This window comes from Mobula birostris, chromosome 18 (assembly GCF_030028105.1).
Source record: "Mobula birostris isolate sMobBir1 chromosome 18, sMobBir1.hap1, whole genome shotgun sequence".
Taxonomy (NCBI): domain Eukaryota; kingdom Metazoa; phylum Chordata; class Chondrichthyes; order Myliobatiformes; family Myliobatidae; genus Mobula; species Mobula birostris.
In genome coordinates, this window is record NC_092387.1 from 21,966,651 (window position 1) to 21,984,340 (window position 17,690).

General features: G+C 42.9%; 1 protein-coding gene across 1 annotated transcript; it reads right to left on the reverse strand.

Moving 5' to 3' along the window:
- Positions 1–312: 312 nt before the first annotated feature.
- Positions 313–17,007, reverse strand: commd4 (COMM domain containing 4). Its single transcript, XM_072282351.1, has 8 exons — positions 16,846–17,007; positions 13,106–13,177; positions 11,913–11,978; positions 10,670–10,709; positions 9,258–9,377; positions 7,134–7,214; positions 6,800–6,976; positions 313–2,590 (listed from the first exon to the last, which is right to left on the reverse strand). The coding sequence occupies exons 1-8, from the start codon at positions 16,846–16,848 to the stop codon at positions 2,550–2,552; spliced, it is 600 nt and encodes a 199-aa protein (XP_072138452.1). The 5' UTR covers positions 16,849–17,007; the 3' UTR covers positions 313–2,549.
- Positions 17,008–17,690: the final 683 nt, after the last annotated feature.

Sequence of the window (17,690 nt, forward strand, 5' to 3'; positions counted from 1 at the left end):
ACTCCTGGAAGAACTCAGTAGTTCAGACAGCATGTGTGAAGGAAAATGAAGAGTCAACATTTTATGTCAAGACCTTTCATCTGGACTGTTATAACTTGCTGAGATCACTGTGAGACAGGTCATCTTCACTGTATGGTGATGTGTGGTTGTAACAGTAATCCGGCTCAGTATTTGAGGAATCACGGGTTCAGATATTTGGTGTACGTGCTTGGCTGAAGAGCTAATGGTGTGAAGTTACCATCCAGGGGATTATGACTAAACATCAAGGTTTTACAGCAATCAAAGAAACCTATCTAACATAATTAACCCCAGTTCTGACAAACTTAAAACTTTATTTTCACAATTTATTTACATGCTGCCATTAATTAGCCGCACGGTTCTTAACCTGAATCCCAGTTAGGCTGCAAAAACAATTTCTCAGCACTCGTGCTGAAGACCTAAAGAACAAACATAGCATAAATCCGCTGGCAGATTGCAGTACGCAAAAAATCTTCAACTGTGCTCAACCGTGTGATCACACTAGTTGGGAAACTGGATAAAAATGCTACCAATTACAATACTGCATGTTACAGTTGCTCATTAAGAAAAAGTACAATATCACTCATTTCACAGAGTTTCTGCAAAATACATCGATAAATATCACAAAGTAAACGACATATTCAAAGTTAAATTTCTTTTGAGCTTTCTTTTGCAACTTTATTTAACACATGTAAACAAATCCCTCACAACCTGTATCTTGATTTGCAATGGACATTCTCTTATTAAACTTCATTGGCAAAGTTCAGGTTGTTTGATGTCCGACAGATATAGAACTCAATACACCTGTTCTGTTGCTATGTTCTTGAAATTTGTAGCCTAGGCTCCTACCTCCCCCAGGCTAGCACAAGTATTTTAAATGTGGCTAACCCAATGATTTCAAATTAAACTCGAAAGAAAGGGCTCAACTATTATTCTGTGTGCTCGATTTACAATTCAGCCCACAATCTATGATCAAGTGTTGGACTTTGCATTTGAAAATAAGCTGATAAATGTTTTTACACTTTTGGAAAGTTTTCAAATCTGGGAAACCTTAGTTAATCCACAGAATCGTAAAATGATGGCAGAGGGATACTGCTTCATTTCGGAGAAGAATTCTGGTGATTCTTTGTGCTCAGGTAAAGGGATCAGTGAGTACACCTGAATATTCTGGGCAGCCAGTGTCCAAGTTAAACATTCATCCAGCTACCATAGTGCAAGCTGCTGAAGAGCAAAGCTTGCTGTAGTCTGTCTGGAAATCACAGCCCATCGGATGCCAAACCACAAGAGAGTAAGTAGCCTATTTCTTCCCAAGCGGCTCTGCAGTCTATACAAAATTGGTTCTGGACAGAGCCAAACATCACCAGTTTAATGTTTCCAAGTCAGAGTTCAAAAGCCATCATGGTAACACATAACACCAAAGCACAGCTCTGATAAAGGGAAATCACAATTATTCAATTGCTTTACTTTAAATAATGGTCACCTACTTTGGTGATTGTCTCTTTTAAAGTTCCTTTACTCAGGTAACGCCAGGGCAGCATTGGGAAAAAGTTAAGAGAACCACATTGGCTCCTTGACAATACACTAACTCTCGAGGTTATCATTTTATTAAATTGCCAAAAATGTTCTGGCCGTTTTCTTATCAAACAAACACGTCTGGAGACAAGCTGATGCCTTCCTCAATTAACTACTAACACCTAAGAGATCAATGGCTGAAAGGACAAATTGAAAGGTCTTATGATCCAATTGGGGTCAGCGTCTTGTGCGGGCAAACAAAAATCTGATCATAGATATTTAGCCAAATGACAAGTTTGTTAATTAGTGGATTTAGCTGTCGGCAGTGATGGGAAACCAAAAGTTGTGTGGGTTGATGTGGAGCAGAGCATTAAACAAGGAGTTCATTCCCATTGTCCCAGTTCCTTATGGAAATGAAATGTTTTTCCCAATTTCTAGCTGCTTCATTCCTATAGGTGTAAACCTTGTTCTGAGGTATCCCACAATGACTGTGCACAATCAGGTGCCTTGAAGAGCTGCTATAAAGCTGACTACCCAGGTTATGTCAGCTGGCCTTAAAGCAAAACCTACAGGAACAGTCAATGTTTCAATCTGCAGTAGCCTCCTAAAGAATCCTGTACAAATCTGGCTTCAGAGATCAGAGGGCTTAGCCTTTGAATAGGACCCAATCAGCCTTACAGTGATAATCAACCTAGGGTAGCTCAGTTGTATTCTCACAGCAAGGCTAAAAACTAATACATCAGACACAAATAAATCTCTAGAAAGTGCACTGTTAAGATATAAAGTCACGTTCTAATTCTCTGAACTTACAAACATATTTCTGCATTGTTCGCATAAGTGCTTAAATGGAATGATCAAGGCTTCTGGGACTTACAACCCAAGCAACCTTTTCTATAGGGAGCAATAAGTCACCATGTTTTTTTTAATAAATGCATCAGGACTCGCTTTCTTTTCAATCTCCAGTCAATCCAGCAAGGTCACAGCTTTGGGCAAAGCTGCACACGGTTGCACCACATCATTTAGTTCAAGGCATTCATCAGTGCTTGTGCTTGCTTGAGTTCTGAGGAGAGAGAAATAAGAGCAGCAATGAGCCATTATCAGGATGGGATCTATGCAAAAACAACTTACCCAAAAGTCTAATGGCTTAATGTGGAGCATAGCATTAAACAAGGAGCTCGTTCCCATTGGCCCAATTCTTTAGACGTCAATTATTGAGATGGAAAGGTTTTCACAATTTCTAGTTGCTTCATTCTTATAGATACAAACTTGAGCCAATTTACGAGCATTTTGCTGAGACGTGAGTTACAGGGATAGGTTGACTAAATTAGGACTTCATTCCCTGGAGCACAGGAGAATTAGGGGAGATCTTACAGAGGTATGCAAAAATGATGGGAGATATAGATAGTGTGAATGCATGCAGGCTTTTCCCTGTCAGGCTGGGTGGAAGGTGAAATATTTAAGGGGAACCTGGGGGGGGGGGGAACATCTTCACTCAGAAGGTGGAACATCATGCCAGCAAAAATGGTGGAAGCCGGTTCAATGGTAACATTTAAGAGAAGTTTGGATAGGTCCATGGATGAGAGTGGTGTGGTATGGTCTGGGTGTGTACAGATGGGACGAGGCAGAAAACCAGGCTGGCAAAGGCTAGATGTACTGAACGGCCATTCTGTGCAGTAGGGTTCTATGATTCTGTGAATCCCACAATGAAGATGCCTTGAAGAGCTGCTAAATAAATAACACCCAAATCATGTCAGCTGGGCTTAAAGCAAAACCTTGGGGAACTGACTAAGTCATCCCACATTCCAAAGATATACAGATTAGAGTTATTAATTTGTGGGCATGCTACATTAGTGCTGGAAGCACAGCAACATCTGTAGGCTGTTCCCAGCAGATCTTTGGACTGTTCTGATCGTGGAAGCATTTCACTGCATGTTTTGATGCTTCAATGCAAATACGGCAAATAAAGCTAATCTTTAATCTTTGACCTGAAATGTTATCGAGTTTGTCTTTCCACAGATGCTGCCAGGCTGACCATGTTTTTTGAGATTCTGTTTCAGAATCAGCAGTTTTACTCACTTTGCATTTCATTTCTAATTGCAATTATTTGGGAACTTTAACGTTGTAACGTCTTTCCAGGTAATCAGACAAAGTTGTCATAAGGGCAGGTTACCTAAAGCATTGCTAAGAGTTAGGTTTGAAGGAGCAACATGAAAGGAGCTAACAACAGGGCACAAGAGATTGCAAAGTGGAAAAGAGGGAGTTCCAGAGCAGAGGCAATTGGTTTGATTTTATTTTATTTTGAGATACAGCACAGTAACAAGCCATTATGGCCCAGCAAGTCTATGCCCTCCAATTATCACATGAACAATGAACCTACTAACCCGTTCGTCTTTGGAATGTGAGAGGAGACCCACGCGGTCACAGGGAGAATGTACACTCCATACAGCCCGTAGCCGATTGAACCCAGGGTTGCTGGCACCGTAATGGCATTATGCTAAATTGCTGTGCTACTCTACCAAGAGGGTGGCACAAGAAAGTAGAGGTTAGTACAAAACTTTAGAGTATCAGTGACTCGGGCTCAATACCCACCACTGCCTGTAAGAAGTTTGTACGTTCTCCCCGTGAGTTTCCTGTCATGAACCAGTTTGTAGGTTAATTGGGCATTGTAAGTTGCCCTGTGGTTCAGTCCGCCAGAGCTGCTAGAGCTAGAGTTAAATGGGGGTTGCTGGGTGGCACGGCTCGAAGGGCCAGAGGGCACACTCTGTGCTGCATCTCAATCAATCAATAAATATTGATTAATATATACTAAGATACAGAGAAAAGGTTAGTTATGCTAGCCATCCATGGAGATGATTTAAAAATAAATCTATCAGTGTAGTCCAAGAGAAAATCAATGAGAGCATGCTGAATATTGTGGTAGTTACAGAGAAAGTGCAGTGCAGGTAGACGATAAGGTGCAATGGCCATGAAGTTGTAAGGTCAGGAGTCCATCTTTAAAGTTACACAAAGTCCATTCAAGAGTCTTAAAACAGTAGGGTAGACGCTGTCTTAGAAGCAGAGGTCCCAGTCTGGTTAATTGGCATTGGTGCTTATTGCATTATGGAGAAGTAGGGTATAGAAAAAACATAGAAACCCTACAGCACAGTACAGGCCCTTTGGTCCACAATGCTATGCTGAACATGTACTTACTTTAGAAATTACCTAGGGTTACCCATAGCCCTCTATTTTTCTAAGCTCCATGTACCTGTCCAAGAGTCTCTTAAAAGACTCTATTATATCTGCCTCCACCACCGTTGCCTGCAGCCCATTCCATGCATTCACCACTCTCTGCGTAAAAAACTTACCTCAACATCTTCTCTGTACCTACTTCCAAGCATCTTAAAACAGTGCCCTCTCATGTTAGCCACTTCAGCCCTGGGAAAAAGCCTCCGGCTATCCACACGATCAATGCCTCTCATCATCTTATACACCTCTATCAGGTCACCTCTCATCCTCCATTGCTCCAAGGAGAAAAGGCCAAGTTCACTCAACCTTATCTCATAAGGCATGCTCCTCAATCCAGGCAACATCCTCATAAATATCTTGTAAAACCCTTTCTATAGTTTCCACATCCTTCCTGTAGTGAGGTGGCCAGAACTGAGCACAGTACTCCAAGTGGGGTCTGACCCAGGTCCTATAAAGCTGTAACATTACCTCTCGGCTCTTGAACTCAATCACACGGTTGATGAAGGCCAATACACCGTATGCCTTCTTAACTACACAGTCAACCTGCGCAGCAGCTTCGAGTGTCCTATGGGCTCGGACCCCAAGCTCCCTCTGATCCTCCACACTGCCAAGAGCCTTACCATTAATACTATATTCTGCCGTCACATTTGACCTACCAAAATGAACCACCTCACACTTATCTGGGTTGAACTCCATCTGCCACTTCTCAGCCCAGTTTTGCAACCTATCGATGTCCCGCTGTAACCTCTGACAGCCCTCCATACTATCTACAACACCCCCAACCTTTGTGTCATCAGCAAATTTACTAACCCATTCCTCCACTTCCTCATCCAGGTCATTTATAAAAGTCAGGAAAGGGTACCAGAACAGATCCCTGAGGCAAACCACTGGTCACCAACCTCCATGCAGAATATGACCCGTCTACAACCACTCTTTGCCTTCTGTGGGCAAGCCAATTCTGGATCCAGAAAGCAAGGTCCCCTTGGATCCCATGCCTCCATACTTTCTCAATAAGCCTTGCATGGGGTACCTTATCAAATGCCTTGCTGAAATCCATATACACTGCATCTACCGCTCTACCTTCATCAATGTGCTTAGTCACATCCTCAAAAAATTCAATCAGGCTTGTAAGACACGACCTGACTTTGACAAAGCCACGCTGACTATTCCTAATCATATTATGTCTCTCCAAATGTTCATAAATCCTGCCTCTCAGGATCTTTTCCATCAACTTAACAACCACTGAAGTAAGACTCACTGGTCTATAATTTCCTGGGCTATCTCTACTCCCTTCCTTGAACAAAGGAAGAACATCTGCAACCCTCCAATTCTCTGGAGCCTCTCCCGTCCCCATTGATGACGCAAAGATCATTGCCAGAGGTTCAGCAATCTCCTCCTTCGCCTCCCACAGTAGCCTGGGGTACATCTCGTCCGGTCCCAGTGACTTATCCAACTTAATACTTTCCAAAGGCTCCAGCACATCCTTTTTCTTAATGTCTAAATGCTCAAGCTTTTCAGTCTGCTGTAAGTCATCCCTACAATCGCCCAGGTCCTTTTCCGTACCGAATACTGAAGCAAAGTATTCATTAAGTACCTCCACTACGTCCTCTGGTTTCATACACACTTTTCCACTGTCACACTCGATTGGTCCTATTCTCTCACGTCTTATCCTCTTGCTCCTCACATACTTGTAGAATGCCTTGGGGTTTTCCTTAATCCTGCTCACCAAGGCCTTCTCATGGCCCCTTCTGGCTCTCCTAATTTCATGTACAAAAGTCAGTTCGAGGACTGTGCAGTTTTCAACTGGATTTGCAGAGAGTTAAAGACATGGTCAGCAAGACCATGGAGATATTTGAACCCAAGATCAAGAATTTTAAAAATTAACTTGAAACAACTTAAGGACCAGTCGTAGGCTTGAGGCAGGAGTCGCTCAGTAGGCTCATTTGTTAGAAATGATGGTTTAATCTGTCACATTTTTACATAGAATGAAAATGTGCCCAGTCAAATTACTGATATCCCTCCCTCAGTTACCAGTTTATCTTACCTGTTAGTAAGACTCTGAACTTGTCAGCTGACACCGAAACGACTGTTGGCTCCACAGCATCCGTGTCTACATTCTTAACATTAATTTTCAGGTGAACAATTGGTTCGTTTACCTCCTTCACCTCACTGGAGCTTAGTGTGTAGTCCACTCTCCATGACACCGAGTCTAGTTTGTTTACTGCACAAAAAGATTGGTACTTAAGATTTCAATGCTTGATTTTTTAAACAAAGAGGAAAGTCTTCATGTCTATTTTTGACAACAATCCAACAATCACAAAGCATAAACTCCAAATTAATAACTTTAACACAAAACCTTAGAAGGTAGTGCTACTTACACCGCAGACTGCTCTCCTTTAGTTTATCCTGAAGGACAGTGTGTTTGTCTTCATAAGATTTACAAAGTGCCACAGCATGTTCTGAAATGTTAAATGGGAAATTTAGTTAGCGGATTTTTGACCCAGTTCTGTAGGTATTATCAAAGGCTACAACAAATTCTGCAATGATTCAAAACAAGCAATCTAACTCACCCAAAACACTCCCAATATGCATTTAGTTTTAATCTGGTCATACTGACACAAAATTTAAAATTATACTGATCTCATAGCTGAACAGATCTGTGGGACAGCTGAATTATCATTACCGGAACTGTTAGAAATCCGTAACAAAGGTCAAGTTCTGATACAAGATCTTAGCAGTACCACTGTCTCTACAGCACCAGAGACCCTGGGTGCTGCCTGTATGAACTTTTCACATTCTCCCCATGAGAGTGTGGGTTTCCTCCAAGTGCTCGTTTCCTCCTATATTCCAAAGATGTGCTGGTTGGTAGGTTAACTGGCCTGTGTAAACTTGTCCTAGTGTGCAAGTAAGTGGTAAATCCGAGGTCAGTTGAGAACATGGGGAGAATAAGAGATGGGATTCATGTAGGATTACAATGTAGGTGATTTGGTTGCTAGCACTGACTCAGTGAGCTTTTATGACTCCTGTTCTTGATTTGAAAAACTACCTGGTTTTCATTCCACATATGTTGCCAAATCTGCCAACTATGACCAAAACTGAATTTACAGAATGCTGTGTGCTGTTCTATTCTGGACGTTCGACTCAGCAGAGCATGAATTCGCTCCAATTCTTTAGCAGCTATTCTAGGTTACACCCAAGATATAAGGAAATTTCAATGGATAGGAATGGCTTTGCTGGAGAAGAATGCTTAAGAACATTGAAAATTACAGCACAGTACAAGCCCTTTAGCCCATAATGTTGTGCCAACTCTGAGATTACTCTAGCCCTTTCCTCCTACATAGCCCTCCATTTTTCTATCTTCCATGTGTCTATCTAAGAGCTTCTTAAATATCCCTAATGTATCTGCCTCTACTTAATATCATTTTAAATAAGTGTATTCATTATCATTATTTGTTAAAAAGTACAGTTTTGCCAATAGTTTTTAATAATTTGAATATCTGTGAAATGTCATTTTTCAGGTTTTAAACCACAAGAGCAGGGACACATAGCTTAGACAGACGTCAAGGTTTTTTTTCCCCCACTGTTTAATGGATAGGGCACATTCAGAATATTAGCACCTTCTACATGTATTAATGTAGTTCCTCAGTGGCCACTTTATGAGGTACGTTCTGTACACTTGCTCATTATTGCAAATATCTAATCAGCCAATCATATGACAGCAAGTCAATGCAGAAAATCAGGCAGACATGGTCAAGAGGTTTAGTTGTTGTTCAGACCCGACATCAGAATGGGACAGAAATGTGATATTTGAATGATTGTTGGTGTCAGATGAGGCAGTTTGAGTATCTCAGAAGCTACTGATGTCCTGGGATTTTCACACCAACAGTCTCTAGAGTTTACAGAGAATGCTGCAAAAAAAGCAAAATCATCCAGTGAGTGGCAGCTCTGTGGGCACAAACGGTGTGTTAATAAGAGGTCAGAGGAGAATGGCTGGTTCAAGCTGGTAGGAGGGCAACAGTAACTCAAATAACCACATGTTACAACAAAGGCATGCAGAAGAGCATCTCTGAATGCACAGCATGTCAAACCTTGAAATGAATGGTGTACAGCAGCAGAAGGTCACACTGGGTTCCACTCCTGTGGCCACATTATTGGGCACACTCACGTGGCCAATAAAATGGCCACTGAGTGTAGCTCATCTCAACTACTCCATCTGACAGTGAGATCTGCAGACCCACGAGCTTCAGGTTTATAACAAGTCCTCCCCAGGTTTCGACAGGGTTCTGTTCCTGTGAACTGTTCATAACCCAAACAGTTTGCAGATCAGAAAACAGAGCTCCCACTCAGCAGTGGATGCCTACAGCTCTGAAGCCACCAGCAAATCCACCAATGCAGTCTTCCAAATGTTCGCTCATCCATATGTATGTGCATTTGAAAGTTGGGATGATCTGTTCAATAGAGTCTCATAAAGACGTTAATACCACAGGCGCGAGAATTCATACCTTTTGGCAATCCAAGTTGTTGCAATTCACTTGACAATGACTCTCCGTTAACTCCATATTTGGCAGCACTTGACAAAACAAAATTTAGCACTGCAATTGTGGCTTTAATATCGCTCGAGTCTAAAATTCAAAAATGAAGCAGCATTATTTTTGGCAGCCGGATACAGTACCAAATGTCCTCTGAAAGACACATTTTGCTATAAAAACATGCAGAACAAAGTAACTGGGAATTCAAAACGTAGTTATAAAATTAGTGTTTCCAACTCTACAGCAAGTATAAAATATGCAGACTAAACTCAGTGGGCCAGGCAGCCCCTGTGGCAAGCAAGTGATTTTCGGTCAATACCCTTTTTGTGATGTAACACAGACTGTACTTCGCACCTCAGGTCTGGTCTGGCCTGGCCTGACCCAAATATCTCCAGCTTTCTGTCTGGATGCTAACAGTTTGGTTTGGCCACTACTCTGTATGTGACTGCAAGAAACTGCAGAACACAGCTCAGCACATCACAGGAGCCAGCCTTCCCTTTTATGGACTCTGTCTATACTTCTCATTGTCTCAGGAAAGCAGCCAGCATAATCAAAGACCCCAGCTACAAATAACTTACTTTTGAGTGTTTTTCATATAGACAATGTAGATCAAAGTACTTTACAATGGGATAAAGGGCAAACATGAAAATAAAAATAGTTAAAAGCAAGGTTAAATTAGTAAGATTTCAGCTGGTGTTTAAAAGTGTCAACTGAGTCTGCATCCCTTATAGTTTTAGGTATTGAATCAACACTTTAGGAGTGTAGTTCAAAAAGGCTGACCTGCCAAATACCTTTGGGGGGATTGTTTAAATTTAAGAGACTGGTGGAAGGCTAGAGAACTCGAGCAGGATTATAAAACAAAAGCGATTCTGTGATGTACTCTGGTGTCGGAGCATTGAGAGCTTTAAAAACAAGTTCTGAATAAGTTGAAGTTTGTTAATAGATCGCTTTGGAAGGCCAGGAAAAAGTACATTACAGTTTGTTCTCTATTCACCCCTCTCCTTTTGGGAAGAAGACACAAAAGCCTGACAGCAGGTACCACCAGGCTCAAAGACAGCTTCTATCCTCAGATGTCAGACTCTTAAATGAGCCTCTTGTACGATAAGATAGACTCACGGCTCACAGTCTACCTCACTATGATCTTGCACTTTATCATTTAGCTACACTGCACTTTGTTTGCTAGGTTTTACACTTGATTTTACATTGCCATTGTATTACCTTATTGCTGCTCAACACACTAGGTAACGATATATATGAACAGTATGTAAGACAAGCTTTTCACTGTATCTGGGAACATATGACAATAACAAACCAATACTAACTCCTTTCAATTTAGATGCTTATAGCATTACAAAGCTAATCGATACTTGAAGAGAAGGACTTACCAAACTTGGCATCAGCGGTTAGTTTTGTAATTTTCTCATACTGAAATGAGAGGGGTAACAGGGAATAAATTATTGAGGTGACAACTCCAAATTTAAAATGTACTCGATGTGAAGCATTTCCAAACCTCCCGTTTGTTTAGTGAAACTAAATAAATTCCATGCTCATTGTACTTAACCACATACATACTGATACCTTCAGTACTAGTACTGCCAGGCAGTGGGTCAAACACAATGTAAACATTGCCCAAATTTACCATAGACAGGAAAGTGAATGAAACACAGTGGGATGGTATTTTACATACATTACTTGATTGATTTTCCTTATTATTCTGTAATATTCCAACCTGACAACGAAACTGTCCCTACAGCTTCACATTTGTAACTAAGAACATTTACGGATAATCTATAATGAGTGTTCTAGAACATTTTACAGTAGGCACACACACTCTAGAAAATTTGGGTAAGTTTCATAAGAACACTCTAGAACACATACCTAAGTTATAAAAGAATTTTGGTCCTATTGGTGTCCGAGCTTCCACAAAATATTGCTTTGGAGTGGCAGGATTTGAATTCAACAACAATGAAATGGTTGAATATATCTAACCAGGAGGTCATAGAGTCACTCGGCAGAGAAACTGGTCTTTCTACCCAATTGCTCCATGCCAACCAAGGCTCCCTTCAACGTTAGTCTTATTTGCCCACTTTTGGCCCATTTCCCTCTAAACCCTTCCCATTCATGTACCTGTCCAAGTTTCTTCTAAATATTGTTAATGTACCTGTTTCTTCCTCAAGCAGCTCATTCCGTGTACAGGGTGAAAATGTTTCTCCTCATGCTCCTATTACATCTCTACCCTTTCACCTTAAACCTACACTATGTCCTCTAGTTCTGGATCCCCAATCCCTAAAGACGGTGTGTATTCGCCACATCGTTGCCCTCATGACTTTAGACACCCCTACAAGAACAACCCCTCATTCTCCTATGCTCCAATGAATAAAGTCCCAACCTGCTCAACCCTTTTCTATAACTTGTTCTCTCAAGTCCTGGCAGCATCTTCAAAGAGGGTGTTGGAACAAGCTTCATAAACCATGAATGATGTAGCTCCTCCATTAAAATGAAAGCCAGAAAAGAATTACAAATGGAAAGGAAACCTTCCTCAGTATGTGGCTGATTGTTGAAGCACCCTCCCCCTTTAACCCTTCATTACACAGGTCACGCAATAATAGTTTTATAAAGAGTCCTCACATCAATTCCTTCTCCCAGTAGATCTTTCAGTACCTGGACACAGAGCAACTTTATCTTCACGGATGACTACAAGCATAAAAGCAATAGCATTAAAGGATTGCAATTCATTCTTATTTTCACCTCAAGCACAGATTGCGCATTCCACCTTGAATGTGAAACCTCTGAAACAAAACAAATTGGACCACTAAATACCAGCAAAACAATATTCCCAGTACTATTACTGGTCAAATCGTGATGCACATTGCACACTTGAATTAATTTGATCTCTGTGATATGGTAAGCTTGAACGGATGGTACGATAGCTCTTCATACATTTGGTTTATACAGGGTCAAAGAACTAAAGGGACATACTATATCGCAACAGGCCCTTCAGCCCACAATCCACTAACCACCCATTTCCACAAATTCTACCTTAATCCTTGTTTTCTTTCTATTGTCCCCACATTCTATCTCTCATCAACAATCCAGTGTTATTTAGAGTTGTCTATTAACCTACCAACTTAACTGTACTGGAAACGTGGGAGGAAGCTGCTGGAGGGAGAGCGTGCAAACTCCATACAGAAAGCCTTCTCCCTCATAACCTTTAATGCCCTTACTAACCATGAACCTAGCAACCTCCACTTTAAATATACCCAATGACCTGGCTCCAAAGCCACCCACGGCAATGCATTTCACAGATTAACCACCCTCTGGCTAAAGAAATTCCTCATCTCAGTTGTAAATGGGTCCTAGACTCTCCCATTTGGTCTAGTTCTCATCCCTCTTACCAATGGAAACAGTTTTCCTGCCTGTATCTTATTCATCCCTTTCATAATTTTATGTTTCTATAAGATCCCCTCTCAGTCTTCTGAATTCCAGCAACTATAGTCCCAGGCAACTCGATTTTTCCTCAGAGGCTAACCCCTCATCTTTGGGATCAACCTGCTGAACCTTCTCTATGTCACTTCCAAAGCCTTAAGTCAGGAGACCAGAACTGCTTGCAGTATCCAGACGCAGCTTCACTGGTACCCTGTACAGTTGCAGCATAAGCTCCCTGCTCTTAAATTCAATCCTTTTAGCAATGAATTCCTTCTTGATAACTTCGGAACATGCATTAATGCAAAAACTACTTCCCTGGGCATAGCCACTTGGTTAGAAAGCACAGCGCAATAAACACCACCACACTCAGCTATCCAGAGGGTTAGATACTCAACTACTTTTGCCAAGGTGCTGATCTCTGCCAGAACCCAGTCAGGACAGTCCAGATCGCCACAAAAACGAAACCTCTGTAAAGAAGAACAAAACCCACAGTTAATGCCTCATCCTGTAGAATACAATGTCATTATAAATGAAAACCAAAAGGGTTAATTTGAAATACAGTTATGGAGTCACAGAGAGGTGCAATAGGAAAACAAACCTCTTGCCCGACTGGGTCCATAGTGTCAAACAATCATCCATTTACATCAACCCAGTTATGTTGTCATCCACTCACCATTGTTATCTATATCCATTTGAAGCTATTTTGCATCTTCAACACCACACACTTAGTTTCATGTCATCAGCAAACTTGGAATTATTGTATTTAAGCCCCCCAGAAAGGGGTTATGGATAGAATCATAAAGAGGTAAAGCACAGAAGCCCTTCAGACCATCGAGTTTGTGCTAGCCATCTATCACCCATTTACACTAATCTAAATGTAATCCCTTTATTTTTATTCTCCCAGCTTTCCCATTAACTCATCACAAATCTAAACTTCCCTTTGTGTATGAGGAGCAATTTTACAGTTACCAATTAATCTACCGGCCTGCATATATTTCTTTTTTTTTTTGGGGGGGGGGGGAGATATGAGAGGAAATCCTCTCCATTACAGAGAAAATATGCAGACTCTTCTACCCCTATCACAGTGTCATCATCTAGAATATAAAGCCTACTAAAGTATCTCAAAAGGACTTGAAATAGGGAAAAATGAGATGATTGATGGTTGGCACAGATGGTGATTGATGTCGCGTGACTGACGGCGGGCAGAAGGGACAGTATGCCGCGTGACTGACAGCAGGCAGAAGGGACAGTATGCCGTGACTGACAGCGGGCTGAAGGTACAGTATGCTGCGTGACTCTGATACCACTTTTTCTGTAATTGAACACAGTGAAAGGTGCTGGACAGGTCCCCTTATGCAAAATGGTTTGCTGTGTATTTTAACTTCCCCTCTCCATGGTCATATCCTTCGCAAAGTGAGGCTTGACCCCAACACAAGATGGAATGAGCATTGCAAGTGGCCTTGACACTGTGACCCACAACCAACACATGAGCATAAAACAGTAATGACAACTTCTTAAATTGGCATAACAAGGATAGAAAAAGAGTCAAGCAAATTAACTGATAGGAATAAGACAAGATCAGCGACCTTGACCAATGGGAAGGCAAATCACGCATGACTAATCGAATTTGACATTAAAGTACGAGGTTCCCTAATAGTAGTGTATCATACAATGAATGGTTGGGCCGTAAGAGTTCATTCAGGCACCAAGTTGGCCAAAAGTCAGGGTACCCAAGTTAGTAGAAAAATTTCTTATTTATTTCCTTCTTTCAAACATAACCACTTGTTTTTTCCCTCAGAAAATCCTGAAATTACTCATGGTTACTTGCTTCTGAAGAATTATAAGTTAGTTTGACCACAGGATCCCAGAGACTGTAAGTGGCGATTTCACCGGCCTGGGGATCACACTGAAGTGGCAGCCGAGATTGTGTTGGGGGTCAGACTCCCCCATGACAGAGTGAAGGAGGCTGAGAGGGCGAAGAATATAAGAGACGGCATGAGAGGAAACTGTAGACATGAACACTGAAACATGCAGTGAAATGCATAGTTTTGGGTCAACGAGCAACAAAATCCAAGGATTGCCCTGGGGGTGGGGAAGCAGCCTGCAAGAGTCACCAGGCTTCCTACGCCAACATAACACGTCCTCAACTCACTAAGCCTAATGGACTGTGGGAGGAAACTGGACCAGCCAGAGGTCACTGGTAAAACATACTAGTGATAGCTGACGCTCTTAAACAATTGCGCTAACCACTACGTTACCGTGCTGCCCAAATAAATTATGAGACGCGTCTGGAATAGATAGAATCATAGGCACCTACAGCACAGAAGCATGCTGTTTTGGCTCACCTTGCCCATGTCAACCATGACGCCTATCTACACCAATCCAATTTACCTGCAATAAGAGCAAATCCCTCTGCACCTTTCTATTTCGAGTGCAGGAAACAAGTTCCGTCTGCACGGATGTGTGGCACGGTGGTGTAGTGATATCGCCATCGCTTTACAGTGTCAGAGTTTACCAAATGGGGTTCCATTCACACAGCTCTACGGTTTGTACATTCAAGACTGGTTCTTGTTTGAATAGCAATAGCTATGAAGCTTGATTGTATGCACCAGTGGGGCATTCATAGCCCAGGAGGGCCTGAACCTATTCAGTACCTATAGAACCTTAAACTATCTACCATCTCCTCGGCTAGATAATCATCACATTGTGAGAAAACTTGCCCCTCACATCCCCTTCAAATTTTTCCTCTCTCACCATACACCTGAACCATTTTCTCTATACTCTCCTACAGTGGGAAAAAAATTCTGACCATCTATCTTTGCCCTTCATATGAGGGGTAGTTGTCATTTTTGTGATTTGTATGTGAGATACATTGGCCATAGATGCTCGTCAGCCTGGGAAGGCAGTCCATCTAAGAGAGGGAAAACTCTGATTTCAAACCTCCGCTGCCTTGCGGCCATACCCACTGATGGGAAAGGCTTCGGGAGTAAACCCTGAGGACAAATCCGGAGCTGGAGTCTCTAAGGCAGTCCGACGTTGCCTTCAACCTCGTTCTGGCAACTCCTGCGACAACACTGATGCCAAGCTGTATCGGCCCTTGCCCTTCCCTTGGACAACATCGGTGTCGTGGAGAGGGGTGACTTGCTGCTTGGGCAACTGCCGGTCTTCCATACAACCTTGCCCAGGCCTGCGCCCTGGAGAGACTGAAGCAAGACTTGCCAGGCACAGATCCATGGTCTCGCGAGAATAATGGATGCCATCCACCCACATTGGCCATAGTATCGTGACATAATACAGATTACTGTGTGTCACAGATCACAGTAATGTAGCTCTTTGCTACATTACTAACTTCCTATATAACTGGAACATCGTTAATATTACAAATGACACTGTAGCAGATGCAACATTCAACTTCACATAGAATAATATCACAAGAGGTTTTTTTTGTGATCATCTCATAAAACAAAATAGAGCAGCACCTTAAGCTACTGGCAATTTGGATTAGCAAGTCACTGCTCTCGTTTAAATCTAAACTTGCACAAAGAAGAGTTAATATTCACCATAACTTTAAAAGGGCAAGATTAGCAGGAATTGCGACACACACTTAAGCAATATTGCACTTAGTACAGGATGACTTGGGGGGAGGGAGGGGGGGAGGAGGGGGGAGGGGGGGAGGAGGGGGAGGGGGGGGAGGAGGGGGAGGGGGGGGGAGGAGGGGGAGGGGGGGGGAGGAGGGGGAGGGGGGGAGGAGGGGGAGGGGGGGAGGAGGGGGGGGAGGGGGAGGGGGGGAGGAGGGGGGGAGGGGGAGGGGGGGAGGAGGGGGAGGGGGGGAGGAGGGGGGGGAGGAGGGGGAGGAGGGGAGGAGGGGGAGGAGGGGGGGAGGGGGGGGAGGAGTGGGGGAGGGGGGAGGAGTGGGGGAGGGGGGAGGAGGGAGGAGGAGGGGGAGTGAAGAGAGGGAATGGGGGCGAGGAGTTTAATGGGCCTGGGGACAGGGGAATGGGGTTTGAAATAGGGAGCTGGGGGGAAGTGTGAGGTTAGGAGGGGGAAATGGGTTAACGAGGGAGGAGGGGAGGGAAGGGGGATGAGGGTGTAGGGAGGCCGGGTCTCAATAGTCCCCAATCTCGGACCCACTCACCATGGTGACGGTAACGATGACCGGGGGCCGCGCCTCCACCGACCGCCGCGCCCAGCACCAGCTGACAGTCACTTGGAGACCGACTGGCCGACCGTAAGCTTCCCCGGGTTCCGGCGGGGCAGCGGGGCGGCGGGGCGGCTGGCCAAGCGGCAGCACTCCCGGAGTTTGTCACCGAGCACTGGATGCGCAGCTTGGCTCAGCGAGGCCGCCTCTGTCCGTGCGCAGGTTGTGCATCAGAGGAGCCAATTCTTAAAATTTCAAAATATACTTTATTCAAAAATAAAATTATGTACAATAAACCATTTAATGACTGTCAATCCTTTACAGATGTTTCCAGTTAATCAATGCAGAGTTTGCAATTCAGAGGAAGAATTAATGGAGTCATCAAATCAGTCAGGATTTCTTGGTCTCGGAGTAACTTCAGCATTATTAGATTTCTGGAAGAATCCAGACAGCTTTTCTGCACTGTCAATTTAAATCTGTACAATATACCTGACCCCACTATTACAATTTTCTCTTTTAACCTTGTGAGCTTTACGCAAGTAAGAAATTTCATTCAGCCCTGGTGTATATGACAATAAACCAATCTGAATTGCTCCTTCAGCCATTTAAAATTGTTCCAGATTCCTGCATCTGCAGTCTTTCCCGTCTTTGTAAATTCAACTCAATTGTTCTAAATGAAATCTGTATAAAATGGCAATGCCGGAAACATTCGGGTCACTGTATATTTATGGAGAAAAATATTTCTCTCTGAAGTGTTAGGATATGCTGAGTATTTCCAGCCTAATTGTTTTATTCCTTCCTATTCCACGTTATTTCATTCCTAACCTTTAACACTCTTCATG

Excerpts from the sequence above, each read along its gene's own strand:
- commd4 (XM_072282351.1), bottom strand. Across the intron at positions 7,215-9,257 it reads ACAACTTGGATTGCCAAAAG|AACATGCTGTGGCACTTTGT; the intron begins GTATGAATTCTC and ends TTAACATTTCAG. Across the intron at positions 2,591-6,799 it reads GTTCAGAGTCTTACTAACAG|AACTCAAGCAAGCACAAGCA; the intron begins GTAAGATAAACT and ends CTCTCTCCTCAG.